This window comes from Aquarana catesbeiana, linkage group LG07 (assembly GCF_042186555.1).
Source record: "Aquarana catesbeiana isolate 2022-GZ linkage group LG07, ASM4218655v1, whole genome shotgun sequence".
NCBI classification, from domain to species: Eukaryota; Metazoa; Chordata; class Amphibia; order Anura; family Ranidae; genus Aquarana; species Aquarana catesbeiana.
The window spans coordinates 292946928-292973433 of record NC_133330.1 but is presented as its reverse complement, the minus strand read 5'-3'; the positions used below and the strand labels follow the sequence as shown (position 1 = coordinate 292973433).

Below are 26506 nucleotides of genomic sequence, written 5' to 3'. Positions count from 1 at the left end.
GACGTGACAGTCACGCAAAAAAGGCTGTAATAAAATTGTTCATAACCTTATTACACCATGAAGTCCTTCCCTCTTTATTTTTTGGGCTGAGTTCACTTGAGTCATCTGGAAGCAGAAGTCTGGAGACCCTTTTGGGGATCTGTCATCAGGGAGATCGGGAACCTGCCTGTGTCATCTTTATTAGCTTGCTGGGCTGTTGTCGTTCAGCCGTGAGGTGAGAGGCTGGGGGAACCATCACTTTTATTTTATCTTTATTCACCACTGGTCACTCTTGGAGGAACTTTTTTTGATACCTTTTTTCCAATGTAATTGTCACGATGGGGCTCTGATTATGTATGGGACTTTTTTGGGACTATTAATTGTATATTATTTTCATTCACATTATTATTGTATACACACCTGTTTGAAGAGTTGCTTGTCAGGTTATGTTTTTTCTAATTAAGCTCTAACTGATGCTGCACTCATTTGCTGTGCTTCACTTGCTACACATATCTTATTATTTATTTATAGAACTCATTGATGCTGCACTGTTTTTATTTGCACTTACTTACCTTTTTGAGGAAATTTGTTTTTTGTTTTTTTTTTTTTCTCGTTATTTATTTTGATGCATCATTGTTGGAGCGGTACATTTTGAATAGTTAAATCATTATTTATGTTGTGCTATGGGTGGATGTGGTTACCTTGACACATTTTTAGATGATAACTGATTTGTTTTGTGTTGTTCTCGCTACACATGTGTATTTACTTTTTATTATTATGTTCCCCTTCATCCACCATTATTGAGAAACATTTACTGATTGGAAACATTTCTCTTTGATAAATTATTATTTAGAGGCTTCACCTCAGCTTGAAAGTGATTCGTTTTTTGTGACCTTTGGTTGAACAATATAGTGGAAGATTAATTGCTTAGACATAATTAATACTTGGAGTCCCTTGTCTTGGATCCTCCTGGTATGGTTGAGAGTTTTACATATTTAGTTTTTTCAGTGCTTTTATTATGTAGTTAAGCTCTTCATGTATTCCCAATCGTCTCCGGCCTCTGAACTCAAACGCGAGCCGTGAGTCCGATCCTTGTTGGTGTGTGCTGGATCGAGGTGGGGGGGCTCGGGTAAGTATGAGGGGAGCTGCTGCACACAGAAGGTTTTTTTTTTTTTTAATTTTTTTTCTTATCTTAATTCTTAGAAATCAAGATAAAAGAAAACAACCCTGCCTTTAGCACCACTTTTAAAAAGTCATGGTCCACTTTAACTATTCAGGAAGATTCTGTTTGGGGACATATTCTCACCACATATGGACAGATTAAGTACAAATTAGGTCTTGGCTGTCCAAATTTTACCAATAATCGCCCATGGGCACCTCACACATGATGTAATTATTAGGAGAGAGCTTGTGATGTCTGACCTCAGAAGTAGGTGAGTAATCATTGGATTGGTAAGCAGAGTTGTACCCTTTAAATACACTGGCCCTGTAACAGAATGATTGTGTAGATGAAATATTTGTGGCATGATTGTCTAATACTCCTTTTCCTGTTTTAACAGTCAAAAGACAAAATGATGAGAGGATCACGGAGAGGCTGTGTCCGTCTTAGGGTAAGTACAGGTTATTAATTGTTTCAGTCAATTGTGTGTGTGTGTGTGTGTTTGTGTGTGGTGTGTTTTTTTTTTTCTTGTATGATTGCACATTGTCCAAATAAGTGTACGGTCCCATGTCTGCTAAAGCGCTTATATTGCTGTGTGTGGCTGACCTATTCATTCCGGGACATAGAAGGGACTTTAGGGTTTGATCAAACTGAGTGGAACATCGGATCCAACAGGCTTTGTATAATAACTTTTATGGGCATCATTTTTTTTTTTTTTTTCTATCAAATGGCAAATCAATAAACAAAGAGTAGAGACTGTCAAATACATTTTAATTTGATTTATTATATTTTTTGAAATCCTTGTTTTTTTTTTTTTATTATCCTGCTTTAAATCTATGCTTTCTGTGGTTCTGTAGATTTTCCTAACCCCCCCCCCCCCCACCAAAAAGTCTGCCAGGCTCCACCTGTAAATTTCCTGGCTGTGTATTCTTCATTGAAGCTGGTGAAAACCCCTGTGTTTATTTTTCTTGGGAGGGTGCATGTGATCAGCACAGGGCCAAACAGCACTGTCCAGACAGTGGGTCAGGGGTCTTGCAGTCTCATAAGACAGTCAGAAAACTCCTCCTACAAGCTGTAACCAGTGCTCGACCGGACACTGATAGAAATCGCAAGACTGCTACATACTGCTTAGGAGAAAAGGTATTTAGCAGTTTACTAAAATAATTGCATTTCCATGTTCTGTGTACTGTGGGAGACCAGTTATAGTGAATGCAGGGTCCTGGGTTTAGTAACACTTTTTAATTAAACGAGCTGAGGTTAGAAGCTGATTGGTTTCTATGCAGAAGTGGGCCTAACTTTACACTCTTCAGCTTTAGTAAATAATCCCCACAGTGACCTTTCCTAGTAGTTTTATTGGTTGACGTGCGATCGCTGGGGAAAAAGTACTAAACTCAATATTTATTTTTTTTTTTTCAGCGCACACCGCCTACATACCACTGTATAGCGCAGTGGTATGAACTGTCCACATCGGAGACTAGGCATTTTGCCTTGTTTTGTGGTGGGACTGTGCTGGAATAGCCACCCAATGCAGTCGCACCACAGCATCTGGTGGGAATGTATCCTAAAGGTATAACTGTATGCACCAAATATTAATGTGCCTTCTATCCTCTACCTCCTACCTTGGCCTAAGACTGAGAAAAACAAATCACTGCTAAGGAGAGAAGATGCTGAAGCTGTGTGGGAATGGGAAACCGGGAGTGTTGACGGCATGTCCTCAAGCTTCACCCCTCGTGGTTATGTTAGCAGCAGGTCATCAAAGAGTGTATGCAGAAACTTCAGCTTTAAATAAAACGTTAAAATAGGATTTGGCATAGCTTTGACCTTCTACCATATTTATTTTTTTTTAAGTGGGGGGCGGGTAAATAAGGAAGCTATATAGTACAATTGAAAAATGCAAGTCCCTGTATGATTGTGTTTGCTGGAACATATAAATATGAAAGGAAACCTGTCATGAGCGTGACATGAAAGCTGCCATTGCTGACCGATGTCCTGCTGACTCCTTCACATCAATACTTACAATCATTGACCTGGGACCCTTCTGCAAAACTGCCTCTCGACTTTAATAATCTACATTCTTTTCCTGTAGCAGTGTACTGAGGACAGACCGTCAACTAGCATTGTCAGGAGGTCAGCAGTGGCATTCTCCATAATAAGATTTCTTTGACCCAGGGGGTGGAGCCGGTGTGCAGCATGTGAGGACTGCAGGGCCAAAGCTCTCTCTGCAGGTTGTTGATTCTGCTGTGATCCTGTGAGCAAAACGCTAGAATTTTGACCTGGACTGCTGGGGTATATGTGCAGGATCCTGACAGGCACCTCTAGGTGTGGTGAAATATGGGCCACCCTGGCCCAAAATGCCGGGAGAACGGCTGGCCTGATTTTTGCCTGGGGTTCCCAAGATGGTGCCGGTGCACGGGAGGAGGAGGAGGAGGAGGAATTGCCACCGCTGCAGAGACATGTGGAGGCTGCTCAGCCAGTGTCTCCCCCACCGGATCCGGTGAGTCCCAGACCACAGAGGGATCACCTCAAACGCAGGGGGAGATCTTTAGATAGGCTGGATGCCCGAATGCACAGAGCTGGTAGGGAGGTGGAGGAGGAAGAGGAACCATCTCTTACACAGATTTTGGCAGCCATACAGGGCTGCCAGAACAAGTTAATTGATCGCTTTGGGGAACTTAAATTGGAATTCTCATTCATGAAACTAGACATGCAGAAGCTCTGAGAAAAGGCACAGGCTGCAGACCACTGGAGGAAACTGTCAGACCTATGGACACTGCTGTTCAGGTGGCAAAGAAAACCCTCTCTGAGCATACTTTAAAGATTGCCGATATGGAAGATTGCATGAGAAGGAATAATATAAGGTTGGTGGGGTTCCCTGAGGGAGCGGAGGGGAAACGCCCTGAGTTCTTAGAGGGGTGGCTCAAAGAGCACATGGTGCCTGGTACTTTTACTAACATGTTCGCCATAGAGCAGGCACAACACATCCCGGGTCGAGCAACACTGAAGGGAGCAATCCCCAGACCTATAATTGCAAAGATCCTGCATTTCTGTGACCGGGAGAATATTTTGAAAGGGGCCAGGACGGGGCCTGAATTGGAGTTCAATGGCTACCGGATTTCTGTATATCCTGATTTCTCCGCTGCCACCCAGAAACAAAGCCTCCTTTCAGCAGGTGAAGAAGCGACTTGGAGATCTGAATTTGACCTATAGTGTGCTGTACCCAGACAAATTTTGCAATGTGGATAAAGGAAAGGTATATGTCTTCACAACTCCTACTGAGGCCTCAGGATGGTTGGATGCCCGGGGTCGCCGAGGGGTGGGAGCTCTCAAGGTCCCCACCCCCCCCCTCCAGGATCCTTTGAAATTGTAGCTGGAATCCTGGGGGAGGTGTTAGTGCCTGATCTGTGGTGTGTGTTTTTTTTTTTTTTTTTTTTCTGGGATGATGCCCTGCCCTGGAACTCTGCTGTGTGCCCTATTTCCCTGGCAGTCCAGGGGATTGACTGTTACTATGATGCTGTATCTATGTGTTTTTCGTATTGCTCAAGATAGTCCACAGGCTCCCACTATTCAGTAGGCTGTTTTGTGTACTGCAAAAAGTTTTTTTTTTTTTTTTTTTCTTCGTCAGTTTTATTTTTCTTGTGACTTGTTTCTCAAGGTGCTGGAGCCTGTGAGACTAATCTAAGGCTACTTTCACACTGAGGCACTACAGCGCTAAAAATAGCACCTGTAAAGAGCCTCTCCTGTCTCTCCAGTGTGAAAGCTTAAGTGCTTTCACACTGGAGCGGTGCGCTTGCAGGACGGTAAAAAAAAATCCTGCAAGCAGCATCTTTGCAGCGGTGTATACACTGCTCCTAAAGCACACTTGCCCATTGAAATCAATGGGGCAGCGCCGCCAAAGCGGTTTTAACCCTTTTTCAGCTGCTAGCGAGTATTAAAAGCACCTTGCTAGCGGCCGAATAGTGCCGCTAAAACGATGGTAAAGCGCCGCTAAAAATATGGGCGCTTTACCGCCGATGCCCGCCCCAGTGTGAAAGTAGCCTAAGCCTCGAATCCGTTTACCCTTTCTTTGGTTAAAGGCTATGGGATCAAAATGCCTGGGAAGTTGGGGCTGGGTGCGGGGAGGGGGGTGGGGGACATATGGGTGTTTTTGTGTTGTTAAGACAATTTTTTATTTTTATTTTTTCCTCTTTCTGGCCTGGACTCTTTCTAATCAGCGGGTGTGCGATTATATTTTCTCCTGTTAAACAGCTGCTGCTCTATTTCTAGGGGGGGAGGGAGCTCTGGAACCCTGAACCTTTGGCTCCCCTCTTCGCAGGGGAGGGTATGTACGGGTAGGGTATCGGGAACGTTTAGGACTTAATTCTAAATTTAAACGTTCTTTGGTATTTGATTACATTAAACAGTATAAACCACATTTGATCCTATTGCAAGAGACTCATTTGCAGGGCGTCAGGTTTCTTTCTCTAAAAAGGGCTTATGTTGCTGGAGTGTACCATGCAAGCTTTTCTTCTTATGCTAGGGGAGTCTCTACCCTGGTCACAAAATCCTGTGCCCATTTTTCATCTTTATTCATGCGATTTAGAACTGATATTAAGGGCAGATATGTTATTCTGGTGGTGAAAGTATTGAATAAGTTCCTGACATTTGTTAACCTGTACATACCTCCTCTCTTCTTGATGTCTCATTTAGATGACATGCTGCAGGCTACTTATGATATAGCGGAAGGGAGGATTTTCATTTTGGGGCATTTGAATGCAGTGGCGGACTCAGCCATGGATAAGCTGGGTGCGCCACCTGGAGCTCCAGCCCCCCCTGGCAGGATGGCTGTCTACGTATAGATTCCGTGATGTTTGGCATTTTTTAAATATCCAGCTGCTAAGGAATATTCCTTCTACTCTGAAACGCATAACGCTATCTAGAATAGACTCCATCCTTGCCGAGGGGGAGGGCCTGGAAATGGTCAGGGAGGTGAGGTGACCTATCTCCCTAGAGCACATTCTGACCATTCTCCTATATTACTGGATCTTAGCTTAGGGCCAAAACCAGAGATCTGTCATTGGCGGATGGAAGCTAGTTGGTTACAGGAGGAATACGTTAAAATTAAGTGTAATGACGCTATTAAGCTTTTCTGGACTGAAAACGGGGATGCTGGGTCAGATCTCCTTCAGTAGGAGGCTTTTAAAGCCACTCTGAGGGTCTTTATACCCGAGGTGAGCGGTTTTAAAAAAACAGTTGTCCTCTACAATACTGGACAGGGAAAAAGAGAAGAATTTCTAGTGGAAGCAGAGTACGTTAGGGAGCCAATGAGGGAGGGATTAAGGACTTTGCAGGAAAAAAACTAGGGTGTATCGTGTTGCACTGACGGACCAGACCACTAAGCTCCGACTTGCGCAGCGGAGGAGCATCTTTGAGTTTGATGACAAAAATAGCAGACTTCTGGCGTACTAGGCAAAACTGGAATATGTACCTGTATACATAATTAGTGTGTATGACAGGCACAGAAATAAGGTGTGTGACTCAGCTGACATTCTGCAAGTCTTTACCCACTTTTACAAGGAGCTCTATAAGTCGTGCGCCCCTGCTGAGGGGGATGCTCTGGCTAGCTATCTAGACAATATAGATTTACCTGTGCAAACAAATGAAGACCGTGCTGCTTTAGAAGCAGATATCACAGTGGAGGAAGTAGAGAGGGCAATCTCCTTTTGCTCCTCGGAAGTCACCAGGTCTGCATGGTCTCCCTTCGGAGTGGTGTCACACATTTGGGAGTAGTCTGGCACGTCGCCTGCTATGAGTGTTTGTTGGGGCCAGATCGGATGGTAGGCTGCCACCCTCTGAGAGAAGCCCTGGTGGTTTTGATTCACAAAGGGGGGGAAAAGATCCTCGGGAATGTGACTCCTACCGTCTGATCTCGTTGATGAACATAGACACAAAAATTCTAGCAAAAATTATTGCAGCCAGACTGCAAATGGTTATTCTAAAGTTAGTTAATGAGGATCACACGGGTTTTATCCAGGGGAGGTGTGCTCAGATGAATGTCAAACTATTCGTGAACCTACAAACTCACCATGACAACTCTGGGACAAGAGTGGTGGCCTCTGGACACCAAGAAGGCTTTTGATTCGGTAGAGTGGAATTGTTCCGCCTCCTGGAAACTTTTGGCTTTGGGCCCATATTTATTTCATGGGTGAGATTGCTGTATACAGAGCCGTTAGACTGCAGGTTAATGGAATTATATCAGAGCCCTTTCCTGTTTTCCGTTGGACTAGACAGGGATGCCTGCTGTCTCCCCTCCTGTTCGCCCTGGTCATAGAATTCCTGGCGGCTAAACTAAGAAGTAGTGCTAGCATGTCTGGACTTTGGGTGGGACGACTGAAGGAGCGTGTCTCTCTATGCTGATGACATGCTCCTGTATCTGCAGGATCCGGGTTCCTCACTCTCTGTAGCTTTTGGTCTGATCCAGGAGTTTGGAGATTATTCTGGTTTCCGAATTAACTGGTCTAAATCATCCCTATTTCCCATTGATGAGGCAGTGACGGTCCCTTTGGATTGCCCCATCCCTCTATCCAAAACATTCAAATACTTGGGGGTTGTGGTCCAGCTCCCTATCTCTAGGTTCCTGGACCTTAATTTGAGGCTGCTTATAGAGTACAGAAATGGCAGAATTTACGGTGATGGATCGCATAAACTTCTTTAAACTGAATCTTTCTTCCTAAATTTCTGTATATTCTCTCGAATTCTCCTGTTTGTTTCGATTCAAACTGTTTAAGAGCATAGACTCCATTGTAGTGGGATTTTTTTTGTGGGGGTCCCGTGCCCAAGGAGTTTCTTTTGGCTGTGCTTAAAGGGGTTGTAAAGGTTCGTGTTTTTTCACCTTAATGCATCTTATGCATTAAGGTGAAAAAACACAATTCAGTGACCGACCTTCCAGCCCCCGTTTTTTACTTACCTGAACCCTCGAACTTGACCCACGGGGACGCGCTCTCTCTCTCTCTGCCCGGGGTTCTCGGCTCTTGATTGGATAGATTTATTGCAGCGCAGCCATTGGCTCCCGCTGCTGTCAATAAAATCCAATGACGCGGGGGACGGGGCCGAGTCCTGCATTCGGCCTCTATGGACGCAAATGCTGGATTCGGGAGCGCGCCCGCAAGGTAACCCCCCCCGGGTTAGCGCTTCTCCGAGGGGGTTATCTGATGTGGGGAGGAGCCGTGAGAGCCACCAAGGGACCCCAGAAGAGCAGGTTCAGGGCCACTCTGTGCAAAACAAGCTGCACATTTTAAGCTACCCGTAGCAATGGGGGGGAGCTGGCCCTTCCTGATTTGCACTCCTATTTTTTTGCGTCTCAACTGACCTTTCTACACTGGCGATGTTTTCCCCAGGTTCCTAATGCCACTACTTTGCTGGAAGCGGCGGTCGCTACTTCCCAGGAAACTTTATTGCATATGATATTCAGGAGGGGGATCCCAGTTGGTAAGGTGGGTTCTGTTATGGCACTCCCTGGTAGGGTATTTCATCAATGTGCTCAGAGGATGGGTGATGAGCCCCTTTGGCTGTCCACTAATAGCCCTCTGTGGTGCAACAAATCACTAAAAGAGTTCTTTAAATTGGATAAACATATGAGCTAGATATGGCGTCAAGTATTTGCATCACATATATATCAGGGCAGTAGTTTGTCCTCCTCCTTTGAGCAGCTATGGGAGCAGTTTGGCATACCTAGGACTTGGCACTTCAGATATGCTCAGCTGCGTCATGCAGCTCTGACAGTTTGGGGGGGGGGGGGGAGTTAGGGTACAAAATACGGCTCTGGAAAAGGTCTTGATTGATTCTGATACAACTAAACGCATTTCCAGATACTATAGGGAAGTGGGCCCTGGGAACCCTGATTTAATTGCAAGGACTAGGTCTCGCTGGGTGGCTGTCATACCGGAGTTGTCTGAGTAGCTGTGGCAGGAGGTTTTAGATACATATCTTTTGTCTGTCATATCCTCCATGGATAGAATGATCCAGCTTAGATACTGCCACCAGATGCATTACACACCAGCCAGTTTCAAATGTGCAAAAGAGACTCTGCAGAGTGTCACAAATGTAAGGGGGCAGAGGGAACTTTTTATGCACACGGTCTGGGAAAATGCCCTAGGGTACGTCCCCTGTGGTCCAGGGTGACTGAATTCATCTTGGATCACTTTGCCCTTCCTAACATATGTTCTCTCTTGCGCTGCCTCCTGGGTGTTTTTGACCAAGAGGAGGTAAATGTACATACTAAGTTGTTCCTCAGACTTCTATACTTTTGGAGTGCAAAAACGTATTGCCCGGAGATGGATTTATGACGAACAACTGACATTAGGGATGTGGGTGAAGACGGTAACTGCTGATGTGATTTTATACCGGATGACGTAGGAGGCCAGGGTGGCTCCCAAGAAGTTCAGGAAGGTATGGTTTAGGTGGGTTGACTCAAAGAATATATTGGAGGAGGATGAGCATCAGAGCAGTGAACAAAGTTAAGAGCGAGAGCCAGGTGGGGAGGTTACACTGGAGGGTGAGAGTAGGAGTGTACTACACTAGAAATATGGAGATTAAGGGGGATTGGGGTGCTTGCTATCTATTTATTTTATTTCAGGTACTTATATAGTGCCGTCAATTTACGCAGCGCTTTACATATACATTGTACATTCACATCAGTCCCTACCCTCAAGAAGCTTACAATCTAAGGTCCCTAACTCACATTCATACATACTAGGGACAATTTAGACAGGATCCAATTAACCTACCAGCATGTCTTTGGAGTGTGGGAGGAAACCGGAGTACCCGGAGGAAACCCACGCAGGCACAGGGAGAACATGCAAACTCCAGGGAGGTAGTGTCATGGTTGGGATTCGAACCAGCGGCCCTTCTTACTGCTAGGCGAAAGTGCTACTCACTACACTACTGTGCCGCCCAATCTATTCCTTTTTAGTTATGGTCTGAATTTAGGGATTGAATTGTTTGTTGTTCAGGGGGTTTTTGTTTTTCTATTTGCTGTTTGGATTTCGTTAAACAAACAAAAAAAAAAAAGCGTAAATTCTGTATGGGGGGGGGGCGCTGTTGTTGGGATTAAGGAATGTATACTAAGAAAATGCTGGCGTTGATATCTTTGAAACACTGGGGATTTGTTGATACTGGTATGTATTACCTACCCAATGTTTTGTATTTAACAATTTTGTTATGCCAAATCAAAAAAATAAAATAAATCTGGTCTGAATTTTTGGCTGAATTTGCACCTGAAACGGACCAGAAGATGCACAGAACTCTTCTGCAATTCGGACCGCGGCCGTCCTGGAGGTGTGTGAACCGGCTCCATTGAGAGCCGGTCACACTCTCCTGCTATGTGAATTTGATGTGGAGAACCCACATCCAAGTCGCATCAGTATGAACCAAGCCTTAAACTTTGGCAATAAATACTGGAAGCCGATTAATTTTTATGCACAGCTGCACCAGATTTTGCATCCTTCAGTATTAGTAAATAACCCCCACTGTAATGTATTGTGTGCTGAACTGCTCTGAGGAAAAGACCCAGAGGAATAGTTTACTATTCCTGGAACTGACATAGCTGCTGACATGGCATCTGTTCCTATGGTTTAGGTAATCAATAGACCACTTTTATTTTTTTAAACAAAATCACTATTTTAGGTTTGGCGATCCTGTATCCAATGTCAGAAGATCACAGGCCAAAGACCAAATTGCTTATTTTCACTGCATCCATAAAAGTCTGCATGTTAAAAATGTAAAGTTAGATTCATCAGGCAGAATCCGGCGGTGAGACTGAAGGCGGCAATTTTGGGGTCGTACGCAGTGCTGAGCAATTCAGTATACCGGGGATTGAAAGCTCCTTATCTATTGACGAGGTCCATGAAGACAACTATTAGAGCATGGAGGGAGGCCAGGGCTATTTATGCTAAACCCAACTGCATCTCCCCACACACTCCACTGTGGGGAAATCCTACACTACGTCATCTCTGTGATATGCCAGATCCAGCACACTGGGCTAAAAGGGGGATCACTGCCCTCAAACATGTCATGGTAAATGGGGAAATTATGCCTTTTAATGAAATGAAGAGACAATACTCTATACTGGGCTCCTTTGAATTTCGATACTGCCAGCTGAGACATGCATTGAGGGCTCAGTTCTCAGACACACTAACTCTGGAGCCGGACTCAGTTGAGTGACTACTGATTTCGAGTGAGATGGGGAAACCCCTCTCCACGCTATATCTTTATCTCACGGTAGCCCATGACGTTAAACCCACACGCACAATGGATAAATGGAAGGAGGACATACCAGCTCTAGGGGAAGATGAATGGGAGGACTGTTTGTCCACCTTCATCCCCTCTATGATAGCTGCCGAAGACAGATTCCTTCAACTTAAATTTATACACAGGGCATACTTCACACCACACAGAATGGCAAGAATATATCCCAACCTAGACCCAAACTGCCCCAGATGCAGGACTGAGCAAGGGACCTTCTGGCATATGGTTTGGGTCTGCCCCAGGCTCCGATCATACTGGGAGGGAGTGGCGGAGAAACTTAGCGATATGGGGGGATCTAGGGTGCCACCGGAGCCCATGGTGCTTCTATTAAGTTACCTGGACGAGGTTGAGGGGGACAGATATACGAAACTCTGCATAACGTTCTCCCTCTTTTTTATGCTAGGAGAGAGATATTGTTGCATTGGAAATCAGCTGAACCCCCCACCTTCACATCATGGAAAAAGGCTATAAACTCAGTACTTCCCCTCTATAAACTCACATACGAGAGCAGACAATGCCCGGCTAAATTTGATAAGGTGTGGTCGGCGTGGGTGGACGCGCGGGGCTAGGGGACGGAGAGGAGGGGGACCAAGTGAGGGATTCTCCCCCTGTCTGGGGGTATTTCTGCCCCCCCCCCTCCCCCCGTGCTGGACAACACCGGACTATTCCACTGAAGAGATCACTGGTGAGGAATACACTTCTGTGTGAGGGGTTCTCATCCACTTAAGGGGGGAGAGTTTGTTTGCCATATAGAGCGATATGTTATTTGCAGTTTCTACCTAATCTGGTTTTTACTGGTAAAGGAATGTTAAGAAACGGCTGTATTGACCTTTAAGGTGCCAATCTCTGGTATGAACATACTAATTGACTATGTAGCAAAGGAATACTTGATTGTCGAATGCTGATTATATTGTAATGCTGATTTGTTCAATAAACTTTTCTGTTAAAAAAAAAAAGTTAGATTCATATTCTTGTTTTGTTTATAATTGTTGGAGGCTAATTCTAATATGTTGTATATCCAAAGTGATTAAATCCACAAAATCAAACCCTGTGCAAGTTGATTACGATTCAATAAACCTAATTGTGTAAAAATAGTCTTAAAGTGCTATTCTTAATGTGTGAGTTCATTAAGTATCCGTGATCCGTAGAAATCCTTATGTGACAGCTGATTTATTAAACTGAAGGTGTCCTCACACTTCCACTTCCTATTAAAATAATGTGCTTCTCTACGCGATGCCCCATGCCGCCGGTGTAGCGGTTTGCTCACAATGGCAAGTGCTCATTGGTCAGTCAGCGCTGACCGATATGACCAATGAGAAGTTAATTTGAGGCCCAGAAGAAGGCTGACCAGTAAGCGCTAGCGTTATCGCAAGGTTGTGTATTGCAGTGTACAGACTGGAATGCCCTGTACACACAAATGTGTGATAGGACCTTGTTGTCGGAAATTCCGACCGTGTGTAGGCTCCATCACACATTTTCCATCGGATTTTCCGACACACAAAGTTTGAGAGCAGGCTATAAAATTTTCCAACAACAAAATCCGTTGTCGGAATTTCCGATCGTGTGTACACAAATCCGACGCACAAAGTGCCACGCATGCTCAGAATAAATAGAGATGAAAGCTATTGGCTTCTGCCCTGTTTTATAGTCCCGACGTACGTGTTTTACGTCACCGCATTCAGAACGATTGGATTTTCCGACAACTTTGTGGGACCGTGTGTATGCAAGACAAGTTTGAGCCAACATCCGTCGGAAAAAATCCTAGGATTTTGTTGTCGGAATGTCCGATCAATGTCCGACCGTGTGTACAGGGCATTACACTGACAGCATGGAGCATCCCGGCCACTTTGTGTAGCAGGGTCCAGAGGGGTGGCCAGGATGTTTTTGGAGTTAGTTCACCATTACATTTTTTGTGAAAAGGGGAACTTACCATTTGACCAGTATATATGTAGCCTTTTATTTTATCACACGTAATTAAAATGTAATCAGAACAAGAGGTGTGGGGAATAATTTACCTGTTTGAGGGACATCTCTCTAAGAGGGGGATGTCCTCTAACTTTGGGAGATTTCTTCTAACATCCTGTTGCATTTATGGGACAGGAAGTGAAGTGAAATCCAAACTTCAAATGTAATACCCTTGTGAGCTGCTATGAGCAAAAATAGTGTGTGAATCGCCCACACTCTACACATTCTCTGTGCCAACATGAAATTATTATCAATATGTGCAGCGCTTCTCAGTATATTCCCACTTATAATGCAATCCTGTGATCAATATCATAAACCTGCAATAAAAATAAAACCGACGGTTACTTACCGATAACGTTTGGAAGAAGTTAGAATAGAAACATGGACTTTATAGGCACACGTATATATTAGGTAAAAACTTGAAAGTTTTTAATAGGATGAAGTTGAAACCATTGTATACAAAGTGCACCGCTCCAGTGTGAAAGCCCGAGGGGCTCTTTACTGGCGTTATTTTTAGCGCTGAAGCGCCTCAGTGTGAAGTGGCCTAAAGTTTATAGATAACAATGTTGTGTATTTCTGAAGTGCAGCTAGATGGACCATCACAGAAATGACACAACATGAACTTCAGAGTCGTGAATTTCAAAAGTGCAACAAGGTATGGCTATACAATAAATAGGAAAGACGCAAACAGTCTTCACTGTTGCATATTCTGATATGCAGCCAAATGTAAAAAACAGAAAAGACACAGAAACTTCTAGTGTTGTGTAATTCTGGAGTGTGGCAAGAAAAGCAATATAAGGACAGAAGGACACTTCAGTGCTGCGTATTGCTGATGCTCGACAAGGTACAGTCGTATAACTAATATGAAATCAGAAAAGGTACCTTCTCAATGTTGTGCCTTTCTGATTAGTAACACGGTGCGGTCATAACAGAAAAGATACTGACAAACTTCAATGCTGTGCGTTTCTGATTAGCGTCAGGGTACAGTCTGATCGCCAGAAATGTTGCTAACAGACTTTAAATGCTGTGCATCTTTTGTTAACAACAGTCCTATAACAGAAAAGTCACTAGCAACTTTTAATATTAGTGCATTTGTGATTAGCAGCAGGTTGATCGACAGAAATGTCGCTAACAAACTAACGCTGTGCGTTTGTGATTAGCAACAGCGTATAGTCATAACCAACAGATGTCACTAGCTACTGCAGTGCTGTGCATATCTGGTTAGCAACAGGGTACAGTCTTATGATCAACAGAAATGTTGCTAATAACCTTAATGCTATGCATTTTCTGATTAGCCACAAAGTACAGAATCACTTACTGTTTTGTATCTGATGAGCAGCAAGACAAGCAGAAAAGACACAAATTAACATCCACATTGTGTGTTTCTGATGTACAACCAGACAAAGCATAAAGTCAGTCATGGTATATTCAACTGCCCAGCAAAGGGCAAAATCTACCACAGGCATAGCCTGGACTCTATAGCCTAAACAGAAGTATAAGGTGTGTGAATACCCCACAGTAGTAATAGCTGTTGGTCAACCACTGTGAAAGCATGAGCAGGTGTAGTTAGAGACACACACACACACACACACACACACCTAAGGTCTTAACGATCACAGACCTAGAGATCAATTAAGCCAGCCTCAAGAAGAGATGTTCACAATCTTATGCTGGCCATACACTATACAAAAAATTAGCCGAAATTCTGTCATTTAGACCGTTTGTGTTTGTTTCGGCCAGTTAATGGGCACAAAATCAATATTTTCTGCCGAATGATAAATTGAAAGGTTAATGTGCTTCGTTCTAATTTTGCACCATTAGTGGCCTGCAGCAACAGCCGTGGTGTGTGTGTGGGGGGTGTTTTTTTTTTTTTTTTTTTGTGGCAATCAAATTTGAGTAATCTGACATGTTGGAAAATTTTTTGTAAAACAAACAATTTTCTAATCAATGATGGGAGAATCGTGTTAGAAATGTAATCAAAAAAGAAATGTGCACGAAAAGAAAATTCCCAGAAAGAAAAGGAGATTCCCAGCCACAAATTCTTTTCTGCAGCAACAGGAGGTGAAATTGAAGGCTTGGTTGGTCGAGTTTCAAAATCAATGCTGGCACCATCGGATCACAAAACGCACAAAATTTCTGATTTTCAAAAGAAAATTCTTTCGAAATTCGACCATATATGGCCAGCTAGCCTGGAGGCAATCGGACAACTGTAGGGCTTAACAAGCAATCATTACATACAGGTTAAGTATATGTAGCTCTTGCATAGAGGTTTGCACCAGAACCCATCAATTAAGGGTTGCAGGATAATAATTTTATGCTTTTAATTCATCCAAGGGGTGCGCTGTAGCCCAAACCACAAGAGTTGCACACCTACAGTTATAACTGCAGTGTAAGGAGGAGTTAATAGGTTGGAGCTTGATAAGATTTTACACAAACCAAGCAACCCCCACAAAGAGAATATGTTCACAAGGGTACCCCTTGCTGTGTCGTCCCATCTAAATGAACCCTCTTGCAGCTACAAGTCAGATTCAAAGCAGCTGGCCTAATATATTCAGATTACTTGGTGTGCATTGCTGACCAGGGGAAATCTGTGCTATTACTCCTGGAATCACCAGGTACCCGCCAGTGTTGCCAACCGTCAGTATTTTTACTGGCAGCCAGTAAAAAAGAGGCAAAATTCTCCTGCCAGTAAATGCCAGTAAAAGGAAAAGGTCGCCAGTAAAAAATCTAACGGACACTCGGCTAGGTCCGGAGCCGGCCAAGTCCATCCGAGTGCCTGCTCCAGTGTGTTCAGGTGGCTCTGGCGGAGGCGGTGCCTGAGCATGTCGTGTGATGTCATAGTGCAAGGAAGCCAAGCAGAGCAGCCAGAGCCTTGTGTGCGGGTCAGCGGGACCGTCAGTGCTGTTTAGCCTGGAGTGGACTGAAGTGACCACCTGGCTTTGAGAGAGACTGTCACTGTGACTCAAGAGGGGACATGTCATGTTGGTGAGGTGTCATCATCTGTGCTGCTGCACACTTCTGTCAGTGTCACATTCTAATTTCTTGCCCTCCTGTCCTTGAGCCACTTGCTTACTATATTGAAAATAAAATAAATATGTTTTTTTTGCCTTATTATCTACCTTAAATCACATTGCTAATGACATATTGTATTTGTTTGTAGCCTAAATACTTAAATTTGCATCTAAAACAGTAATTTTTAAACTTTTGAAAATGCCAGTAAAAACGTGGCTGTGCCAGTAAATTTTGGGTGTTGTCAATAAATTTCAATCTGATAGGTTGGCAACACTGGTACCCGCAGACTACTTCACATCCCTTCCAATTAACTCTTTAGGTATGTGTAACTTGTTTAGTGGCAGAAATAGCCTATAAGACCATTTGTGTCTAACAGGTCTCAACTCTTCGCTATATTTATCCTAATTGATGGATGTGATGGAAGTGACTTAATGTTGCAATAGCCACAGCATTTCCTGAGGTAAAAGGGAGCTGTGGACATTGGTCTAGCTAAAGCTTCTGGGCTATTTGTTCCCAAACCTAAGGGCAAGGATTGTAGCACCCTGTATTGAGGGAGGGAGTCCTATCTCAATGCCCAGAAACCACCAGGCTGCCATTAGGGATTCTGCTGCTAATCTCCCAAGGCAAAAAAGGAGTGCTCACCACTGTTGTCTTTCCCTTTTGCCACAGGGCTTGCTTTTCTCTCCTCAAGGCCGCATGAGAAGAAGATAGCTGCCAAAAATCACCCCCTTCCAAGTTGCTGTCCCCACTATGGAGCTGCCAAGTTAGGCTGTGTGCACTGCACCAGTAGCATACCCACACACCGATTCTGGGATCCAAAGTTTTTTCAAAAGGAGGGAGGGGAGGCCAGGGCCATTACCCTCTTTAGGGATGAGTTGCTCTGAGTCTACCACCTGAGGTGTGGGTACAGAGCTGCAGAAAGACTGAATAGTGGCCAAGATTTTCTCTTGAACAGATTTAAGGAAATCTTTCCTTAATCCTGAGGCCTCTTTTCCAGCCAGTTTGTTAATACACCTATTACAAAAATGGCTTGGTGTGGGATTTAGACAATCTTTCCCCACAGTTACCACGCTTTTTACTGGCACTAGTGCTAGCGGATGAGGAAGGTGGTTTGTCAGAGACCTCCTGCACTCCGCTTAGGGAATCTGCAAGAGAAGAGGGAACAACCAACAGTCATTCTTTCTGCCCTCTGTATCATGGCTGCACGCCCCCATCCCCAGAGGTGAGAGCACGGGGATTACCAGGGATTACTTCTTAATCTGGTGTCACCCCCCCCCCCCCATAGTAGGTAAATGGCACTTATCCCACCCTGGCTTGCTCTTGCCTGCAGCCACCTGTGCTGTCTTTCCATCCTCCTTCTCCAAGAGGTGGGCTCAGACAGACTTTCAGCTCCTTGCAGCTCGCTGAGCCATGCAGGGTCGGGCATCTCCTCCACGCTTTAAGCCCACTTCTGTGAGGCTTGGAGCGCGCTAAGTCTTCTTCCCTTTGGTGTCTTGCATCGTTTGGACTTCAGCAAAATGGTGCCCGCTGCACGCAGGGGAGGGAGGAGACCTGGGCTGCTGAGCGGCATGCAACGGCAGGGAATTCAGTGTCGCCCATACCGCCTGCACAATGCCATGGGGGCGACCTGTGAGAAGCTCTGAGGCGGCAGGTTAGTGCAGCCCCTGCCAGCATTCCTAAACCTGGCTCAAAGGGGGACCATCCAACTCTCTTTTTAGTCTTCTGGTCAGAGAAAAAAAAAACAACTTTTCGCTGTGGGAGAAACACAATCAATACTGAGGGACAAGGGGTAAGGTGGGGCCTTTTAAACAGCTGTAAACTGATTGTGTTTCCTGTAGGGAATGTGTTGCCATCCTGGAAGGTGAGGTGAGAAATGCAAATAAAAAAAAATAAATATTAAAATTAAGACCTAATGTATAAATGTGCAATCAGATCAGAAGGCTTCTTATGGCAGTGTTCATTTTCGTTCTAATCGCCACCATTCTGTGCTAATACTTTCATGAGTGACTTGCAACACCCTCTACCAGATGTGCTCTCACCTGGGGTATATGACCGTTCCACGAAGTAGGGTCATTACACACTTGCCTCCCCCATAGTGGACGTACTCAAATGTTCTCAGGCAGATAATCTTCAGAGATAGTGGGGCAAAAAAGTATTTAGTCAGCCACCAATTGTGCAAGTTCTCCTACTTAAAAAGATGAGAGAGGCCTGTAATTGTCATCATAGGTATACCTCAACTATGAGATATAAAATGTGGAAACAAATCCAGACAATCACATTGTCTGATTTTTGAAAGAATTTATTTGCAAGTTATGGTGGAAAATAAGTATTTTGTCAATATCCAAAGTTCATCTCAATACTTTATTATATATCCTTTGTTGTCAATGACAGAGGTCAAACGTTTTCTGTAAGTCTTCACACTGTTGCTGGTATGTTGGCCCATTCCTCCATGCAGATCTCCTCTAGAGCAGTGATGTTTTGGGGCTGTCACTAGGCAACATCGACTTTCAACTCCCCCCAAAAGTTTTCTATGGGGTTGAGATCTGGAGACTGGCTAGGCCACTCCAGGACCTTGAAATGCTTCTAACGAAGCCACTCCTTTGTTGCCCGGGCGGTGTGTTTGGGATCATTGTCATGCTAAAAGACCCAGCCACGTTTCATCTTCAATGGCCTTGCTGATGGGAGGAGGTTTGCACTCAAAATCTCACGATACATGGTCCCATTCATTCTTTCATGTACACAGATCAGTCGTCCTGTTCCCTTTGCAGAGAAACAGCCCCAAAGCATGATGGTGCCACCCCCATGCTTCACAGTAGGTATGGTGTTCTTTGGTTGCAACTCAGCATTTTCTCTCCTCCAAACCTGACGAGTTGTGTTTCTACCAAACCGTTCTACTTTGGTTTCATCTGACCATATGACATTCTCCCAATCCTCTTCTGGATCATCCAAATGCTCTCTAGCAAACCTCAGACAAGCCCGGACATGTACTGGCTTAAGCAGGGGGACACATCTGGCACTGCAGGATTTGAGTCCCTGGCGGGATGGTGTGTTACTGATGGTAGCCTTTGTTACTTTGGTCTCAGCTCTCTGCAGGTCATTCACTTCGGTCCCCCCGTGTGGTTCTGGGATTTTTGCTCACCGTTCTTGTGATCATTTTGACCCCACAGGGTGAGATCTTGCGTGGAGCCCCAGATCGAGAAAGATTATCAGTGGTCTTGTATGTCTTCCATTTTCTAATTATTGCTCCCACTGTTGATTTCTTCACACCAAGCTGCTTGCCTATTGCAGATTCAGTCTTCCCAGCCTGGAGCAGGTCTACAATTTTTTGTTTCTGGTGTCCTTCGACAGCTCTTTGGTCTTCACCGTAGTGGAGTTTGGAGTGTGACTGTTTAAGGTTGTGGACAGGTGTCTTTTATACTGATAACAAGTTCAAACAGGTGCCATTAATACAGTTAATGAGTGGAGGACAGAGGAGCCTCTTAAAGAACATACAGGTCTGTGAGAGCCAGAAATCTTGCTTGTTTGTAGGTGACCAAATACTTATTTTCCACCATAATTTGCAAATAAATTCTTTTAAAAATCAGACAATGTGATCGTCTGGATATGTTTCCACATTTTGTCTCTCATAGTTGAGGTATACCTGTAATGACAATTACAGGCCTCTCATCTTTTTAAGTGGGAGAACTTGCACAATTGGTGGCTGACTAAATACTTTTTTGCCCCACTGTACTTCTCCATATCTTTGTATGTTTCTTTTAAAATAAGCTTACTCCACTCAATATCTCTGCTCAGCCATGGAGAGGGAGACCACCAAACATATAGGGACGCAAGTGGGTAACAACCTTACTTAGCGGAACGGCCATATACCCCGAGTATGGTTGTTACCCACTTGCGTCCCCCATATGTTTGGTGGTCTCCCTCTCCATGGCTGAACAGAGATATTGTGTGGAGTAAGCATATTTTAAAGGGACATGCAGAGATATTGAGAAGTACCTGTGAAGATTATCTGACTGGGAGCATTTGAATATGTCCACTATGGGGGAGGCAAGTGTGTAATGACCATACTTAGTGGAACGGTCGTATACCCCAGGTGAGAGCACATCTGGTGGAGGGTGTTGCAAGTCACTCATGAAAGTATTAGCACAGAATGGTGGTAATTTGAAACAAAAATGAACACTGGCATAGCTGAGAAGCTTTCTTATCTGATTGCACATTAATAGAACACCAGGTCTTAGCATTTTTAATATTTAACTTTTTAATTTGAGTTTATTTTTATTGCATATTTATGATGTTGATCACGGGATTGCATTATAACATTAGTGGGAATATACTGCGGCACTGACTGATAAGTCGAGGGACATCCACCCCCCCACCCCCCCGGGGGTTTCAACTTTTTTCCTACTCTGCTCAAAACGCATAAAGAGGTTGGGCTAGACATACTTTAAGGTAACTTTGTTGTAAGTACTATTTATGAGTAAAGTTCTACAACTCGTCATTTCCCTGGGTGGCCAGTAGGTGGCAGCAGTGCTATGTCATGCAAACCAATGCTGCTCTTCCCAAACCTGTATAAGTCCCACCTGCGGGACATGTTTTTGTAAATTTTTACACCATGTAACTAATCTGCACTGCTGAGGTACTAATTACATCATCTCTACATTTGTGAGGTATTACAGTGTAGGCACGAGATTAGGGTTTTTTTTTTTTTTTTTCTTTTGTTTTTGTTTTTTTGAGTTCTTAAATTAGAAGTAACAAGTTAATGCATTAAAATTACTTGAACAGTTCCAATAATTTTTCCCTTTGTACATCCAGTACAGTGTTTCATGTAAAACTGATCAATTACATTTCACTGGTTTTATAAATATGTGGCACTCCATTAGGAAATGAAATACGTGGGAGTGGACATCACTTGTATGTATAGCTCAAACGTTTTTTGTTTTGTATGGAGTGGGGGAAATCTTAGAACATATCAGAATTTACTGCCGTCTTGGACTCTTATGCCCCGTACACGCGGTCGGACTTTGTTCGGACATTCCGACAACAAAATCCTAGGATTTTTTCCGACGGATGTTGGCTCAAACTTGTCTTGCATACACACAGTCACACAAAGTTGTCGGAAAATCCGATCGTTCCGAATGCGGTGACGTAAAACACGTACGTCGGGACTATAAACGGGGCAGTGGCCAATAGCTTTCATCTCTTTATTTATTCTGAGCATGCGTGGCACTTTGTGCGTCGGATTTGTGTACACACGATCGGAATTTCCGACAACGGATTTTGTTGTCGGAAAATTTTATATCCTGCTCTCAAACTTTGTGTGTCGGAAAATCCGATGGAAAATGTGTGATGGAGCCTACACACGGTCGGCATTTCCGACAACAAGGTCCTATCACACATTTTCCGTCGGAAAATCCGACCGTGTGTACGGGGCATTAGGCTTTATGTACACTACATTTACCGCGGCCGCTGGAAAATGCAAAACACAGCAAAATCATGCCACAGTTTGTTGCCAGCAGTTAAAGTGGAAGTAAGCCCATCCATAAAACCTTTCATTTCTGACACGTGCCGTAAATGTAATACTCCCATTGGTTGTGCTCTCAACCAAACTGTCAAACCATCCAATGGCTGGTGTCAAAGATCACATGTGCAGCATCATGGCAGTTGTAGATTAAACAGACAAAGATGGCAGCTTCCTTGGCTGAAAACTATAGGAGGGTTTACCTGCACATTAAAACGTTCCTATCCTGAATGTGATTCTTTCACGTTCAGGATAGGAATGCCTTTTTTAAATCTTTTCACAGGCATTTTTAACCACATGCTGACCAGCGCATGATGATGTACGTCGGCACAATGGCACGGCTGGGCAAATGGGCGCACAGGTACATCCCCTTTGTGGGCGCGCCCGATGCGTACACCGTGACCGCGGGTCCCGCAGATTCGATGTCTGCCGGGGGGCTCGCGATCGTGTCACAGAACGACAGAACGGGGAGATGCCTATGTAAACAAGGCATTTCCCTGTTCTGCCTAGCAACATGACAGAGATATACTGCTCCCTGTCATCCGGAGCAGTGATCTCTGTCATGTTGTAGTGAGCCCACCCCCCCACAGTTAGAATCACTCCCTAGGACACACTTAACCCCTTGATCGCCCCCCTAGTGTTTAACCCCTTCCCTGCCAGTGTCCTTTACACAGTAATCAGTGCCTTTTTTATAGCACTGATTGCTGTATACATGACAATGGTCCCAAAATAGTGTCAAAAGTGTCCGATGTGTCCACCATAATGTCACAGTCACGATAAAAATCGCAGATCGCTGCCATTACTAAAAAAAAAAAAATATTAATGCCATAAATCTATCCCCTATTTTGTAGATGCTATAACTTTTGCGCAAACCAATCAATATACATTTATTGCGATTTTGGTAAAAAAATAAATAAAAAAATAAATATATGTAGAAAAATACATCCACCCATTATAATAACCATCCCCGAGCATTCTGTAGATTGTGTTCAATGTATAACCATACATCTACCCCTTTGAGAAAAGCATCCGCCCTTTGCTGTATTAAATGAATAACCAGCCCCGAGCATCGGGAGCGAGCGGCGTGTTGATTGCGCATGCACCGTCTACAACTGATTTTTCTTTTTTGAATGAACCATTTTAAAGAATAGTGAGAGAATCATGATCTTTATTCTAAGCAAAAGAATCGCGATTCTCATTTTTCCCAGAATGGTGCAGCTCTACCATTAGTACACCCCCTACACTAAACCGTTATTACATTTGTGAAATTCCTTTCCAGTGAAGAGAAAAGTCTAACTGAATTTCAGAAAGTCCTCTCTGTAATTCAAAAAATTCAGCATCTATTCTGCCAAGGAGGAGCTTGTAGAACAGTGATTTCTCTCGCTCGCTCTCAAATTGCAATTAATGTGGGAGGTACACTAGGCCTTTACATGTTTAATGTGAACAAGCCCACTTCAACCTAAATCGCACCCCCTCATTCTGCAGTCAGCCACACAACTTAGTAACACACAGCAGGGTAGGGTACAGCCTTCTAAATGCAAACCATGTTTTGTGCTCTCCCACTCCAGCCATATAAACATATTGCCCTTTACATGCTTTATGTATTCATTACTGAACTATAGATACATGCCCATAATTATATAATATACACATTGTACTCTGCTGTAATTCAGTATTAGCAATACTCCTCCTCCCACTGTAGCTTTGAGATCTTTAATTCTAACAGCAATTAGTGCTTGTATAGTGTATATGAGCACATCCCTAGCCGCAACACCAAAGGGGAGCCAGTACGTGCTGCTTTACATTAGCATTTGACACAAGTAAATGTCATGAGAAAAAAAACTGCAGCACTAACTTACTAATCTATAACTCAATGATGGTGGAACCCCCTAATGTATGGAAATCTCCAAAAACTTCAATATTGCCACAATACAGGTCTCTGATATGTAACGTCACTTATAATACACCTCAAACTGAAAAGAACTAGAAAATGACTGCAAACTTTGCAGAAATTGTGGAAACCCATCCTACCTACTGATATTTGGCAGTGGACGGTGTCAGTGAAGCAGTGGAAGTCCACTGCTTATCAGTGTCCATCAGTGCCGCCTCATCAGTGCTGCCTCATTAGTGCCGGAGCAGGGATCGTTAGGAGACACCAGCCGGATGACAGAGTGGGATCTCCGGCTGTGACAGATCTTGTGTATGAAACGCTGGTCGCCGTAAAGTGTCACCTCCTGGACCGGCATTGGACTAGTGTGCTGTCTATCACAAAGCCGGTCCAGGGGGCGGGACTTTAGGGCGACCGGCGTTTCACATACAAGATCTGTCACAGCGGGAGATCCCCACTCTGTCATCTGGCCGGCCGGTGTCTCCTAATGATCCCAGCTGCACTGACAAATGACGGGTGGGCAGGTGGTGGGGGGAGACCCCTCCGCCCACTATAGCAAGCAGGGCACAGAGTTCTCCTTTCAATTTGTCTTTTACTTATGTTTTATTCATGCATACCCCCAAAATACTTCATAATTATTTGATTTTCCTACAGTATACTGCTGTGAGTTTCCATGCTTTGACATCATTGTTGACCTATTTTGTGTAAGCCCATATGAGTCAGTAGAGTCGTTGACAGTGACCGCTAATGAGTCATATCGGCCAGGTTAGCCTTTTTGTAAATAGGATCCAAAGTATAAATGTTCTTTTCACTGTGTATTTACATTTTTTGACAGATTTAACTTAAAGTGATTGTAAAGTCTCATGTTTAAAAAAACAAAAAAAACAAACATGTTATACTTGCCACCTCTGTGCAGTTGGTTTTGCATAGAGCAGCCCCGATCCTCCTCTTCTCTGGTCCCTCTTTGCTGCTCCTGGCCCCTCCCTCCTATTGAGTGCCCCCCATAGCCAGCAGCTTTCTATGGGGGCAACCGAGCCAAGTCAGAGCTCCGTGTATCCATTCAGACACGGAGCCCCGGCCTGGTCCCGCCACCTTTCTCCTCTGATTGGCTGACTGACTTTGACAGCGGCGGGAGCCAATGGCGCTGCTGCTGTGTCTCAGCCAATCAGGAGTAGAGTCTCAGACGGCTTAGACATTCGTGGACATCGCTGGAGAGAGATGGGGCTCAGGTAAGTAATTAGGGGGGTGCTGGGGAGGCTGCTACACACAGAAGATTTTTTATCTTAATGCATTAAGATAAAAAACATCCTGCATTTACAACTCCTTTTTTTAAGTTTCCTAATTTAAAGGGGAATGTGTATTTCTTAATATAATCTGGATTTCTTAAAAAATTTTTTACTTTTCTACCAATTTCTATTTATTTTTTAGCACTATTACACATGTCTTATTTACACTTGCCAGGCGGTAGAGCTCGAGGGATGTGGTGTTTTTTTTTTTTTTTTTTTTTGTGTTAAGCTTTCCAGGCTATGCTGCAGGAAAAAAAGTTAACAGATCTCAATAGCTTTAGCTTCCAATTACTAACATAAGTGAATGGGTGGTAGGAGTGAGTTGGTGTGCTCTTTGTTATAAATTGCATCATTGATTTACTAAAACTGGAGAGCGCAAAATCTAGTGCAGCTCTGCATAGAAACCAATCCGCTTCCAGGTTTTATTGTTAAAACCTAATTGAACAAGCTGAAGTTAGAAGCTGATTGGCTACCATGCACAGCTACACCAGATTTCACACTCTCCAGTTATAGTAAACCAACCCCATTGGGTCTGTCACTAATGTTTTTATGGTTTATAACTTTGGTAAATTGAGGTTGTTGTTCTTGGACAATACTGAAGTCATAGGACCTGTAGCTGTGTATCACCCAGAGAGAGTGAAGACCTTTTAAAGTGTTTGTAAACCCTTACATATACCCAGTGAAGTGACTGGCCTCAAATGATAAACAGAGATCAAACAAATCCTCCTACGTATGTTGTTATACCTTTTTTATCTGCAGTCTTCTCTTCTCTACATCCTTCCAAAGTGCTGAATTTTATAAAGCTTGTCTGAGAGTTGAAAAAATATAAAAAGGGGGATGAAGAGCTGAAATTGCACTCTGCAGAGCTCAGTGAGGAGAGCCCTGACAGCTGATTGGGGGAAGAGACCCCCCCCCCCTTGCATACAGGAATAGAGCTGAGGCTGTCAATCAGCTGGGTATCCCTCCCTTGTCACCATTTTTTCCTGGGTGTCAGAAGTGACTCATGCTGATGGCAGAAGATTGAAGCAGCAGACAGAAATTACACTTAGTACTCTTAATTGAGGCAAGTGCATACTATAGAGGGATATGCTTTGTTCATATTTCATATCTGAGGTTTACAACCACTTTAAAGAACGGTAATCCTGGTACATGGGGCCAGTCAGCAGTATTGTCTCCTTGCAGTTGTTTCCCCATTACTTACATACCACACTTTTTTTTTTTTTTTTCTGCAGGGAAAACGGTGAGAAGCACATCACCGATATTATCTAATCTTACTCCAAATCTCTATAGATTAGCAGACCGGGCCAGCAGAGCCTTAGATCTCACTGCAGATATAGAACAATGAGGTTCTAGGCACCCTCACATACCAATAGGAGCACTGCTATTGTCAAGAATTCAAGAAAAATGGTGAATTTTTTAGG

The 26506-nt window shown here is 43.9% G+C and overlaps 1 protein-coding gene across 6 annotated transcripts in view; it reads left to right on the top strand.

The window, feature by feature from the left end:
• The window catches only part of OSBPL9 (oxysterol binding protein like 9), a 256194-nt gene that overhangs the window by 29139 nt on the left and 200549 nt on the right, over positions 1–26506 (top strand). For all 6 annotated transcript variants that reach the window (XM_073593547.1, XM_073593545.1, XM_073593546.1 and 3 more), the window contains exon 2: positions 1539–1589. In XM_073593547.1, coding sequence (XP_073449648.1) covers positions 1539–1589 — 51 coding nt within the window. The remainder of the gene's footprint in view (positions 1–1538; positions 1590–26506) is intronic.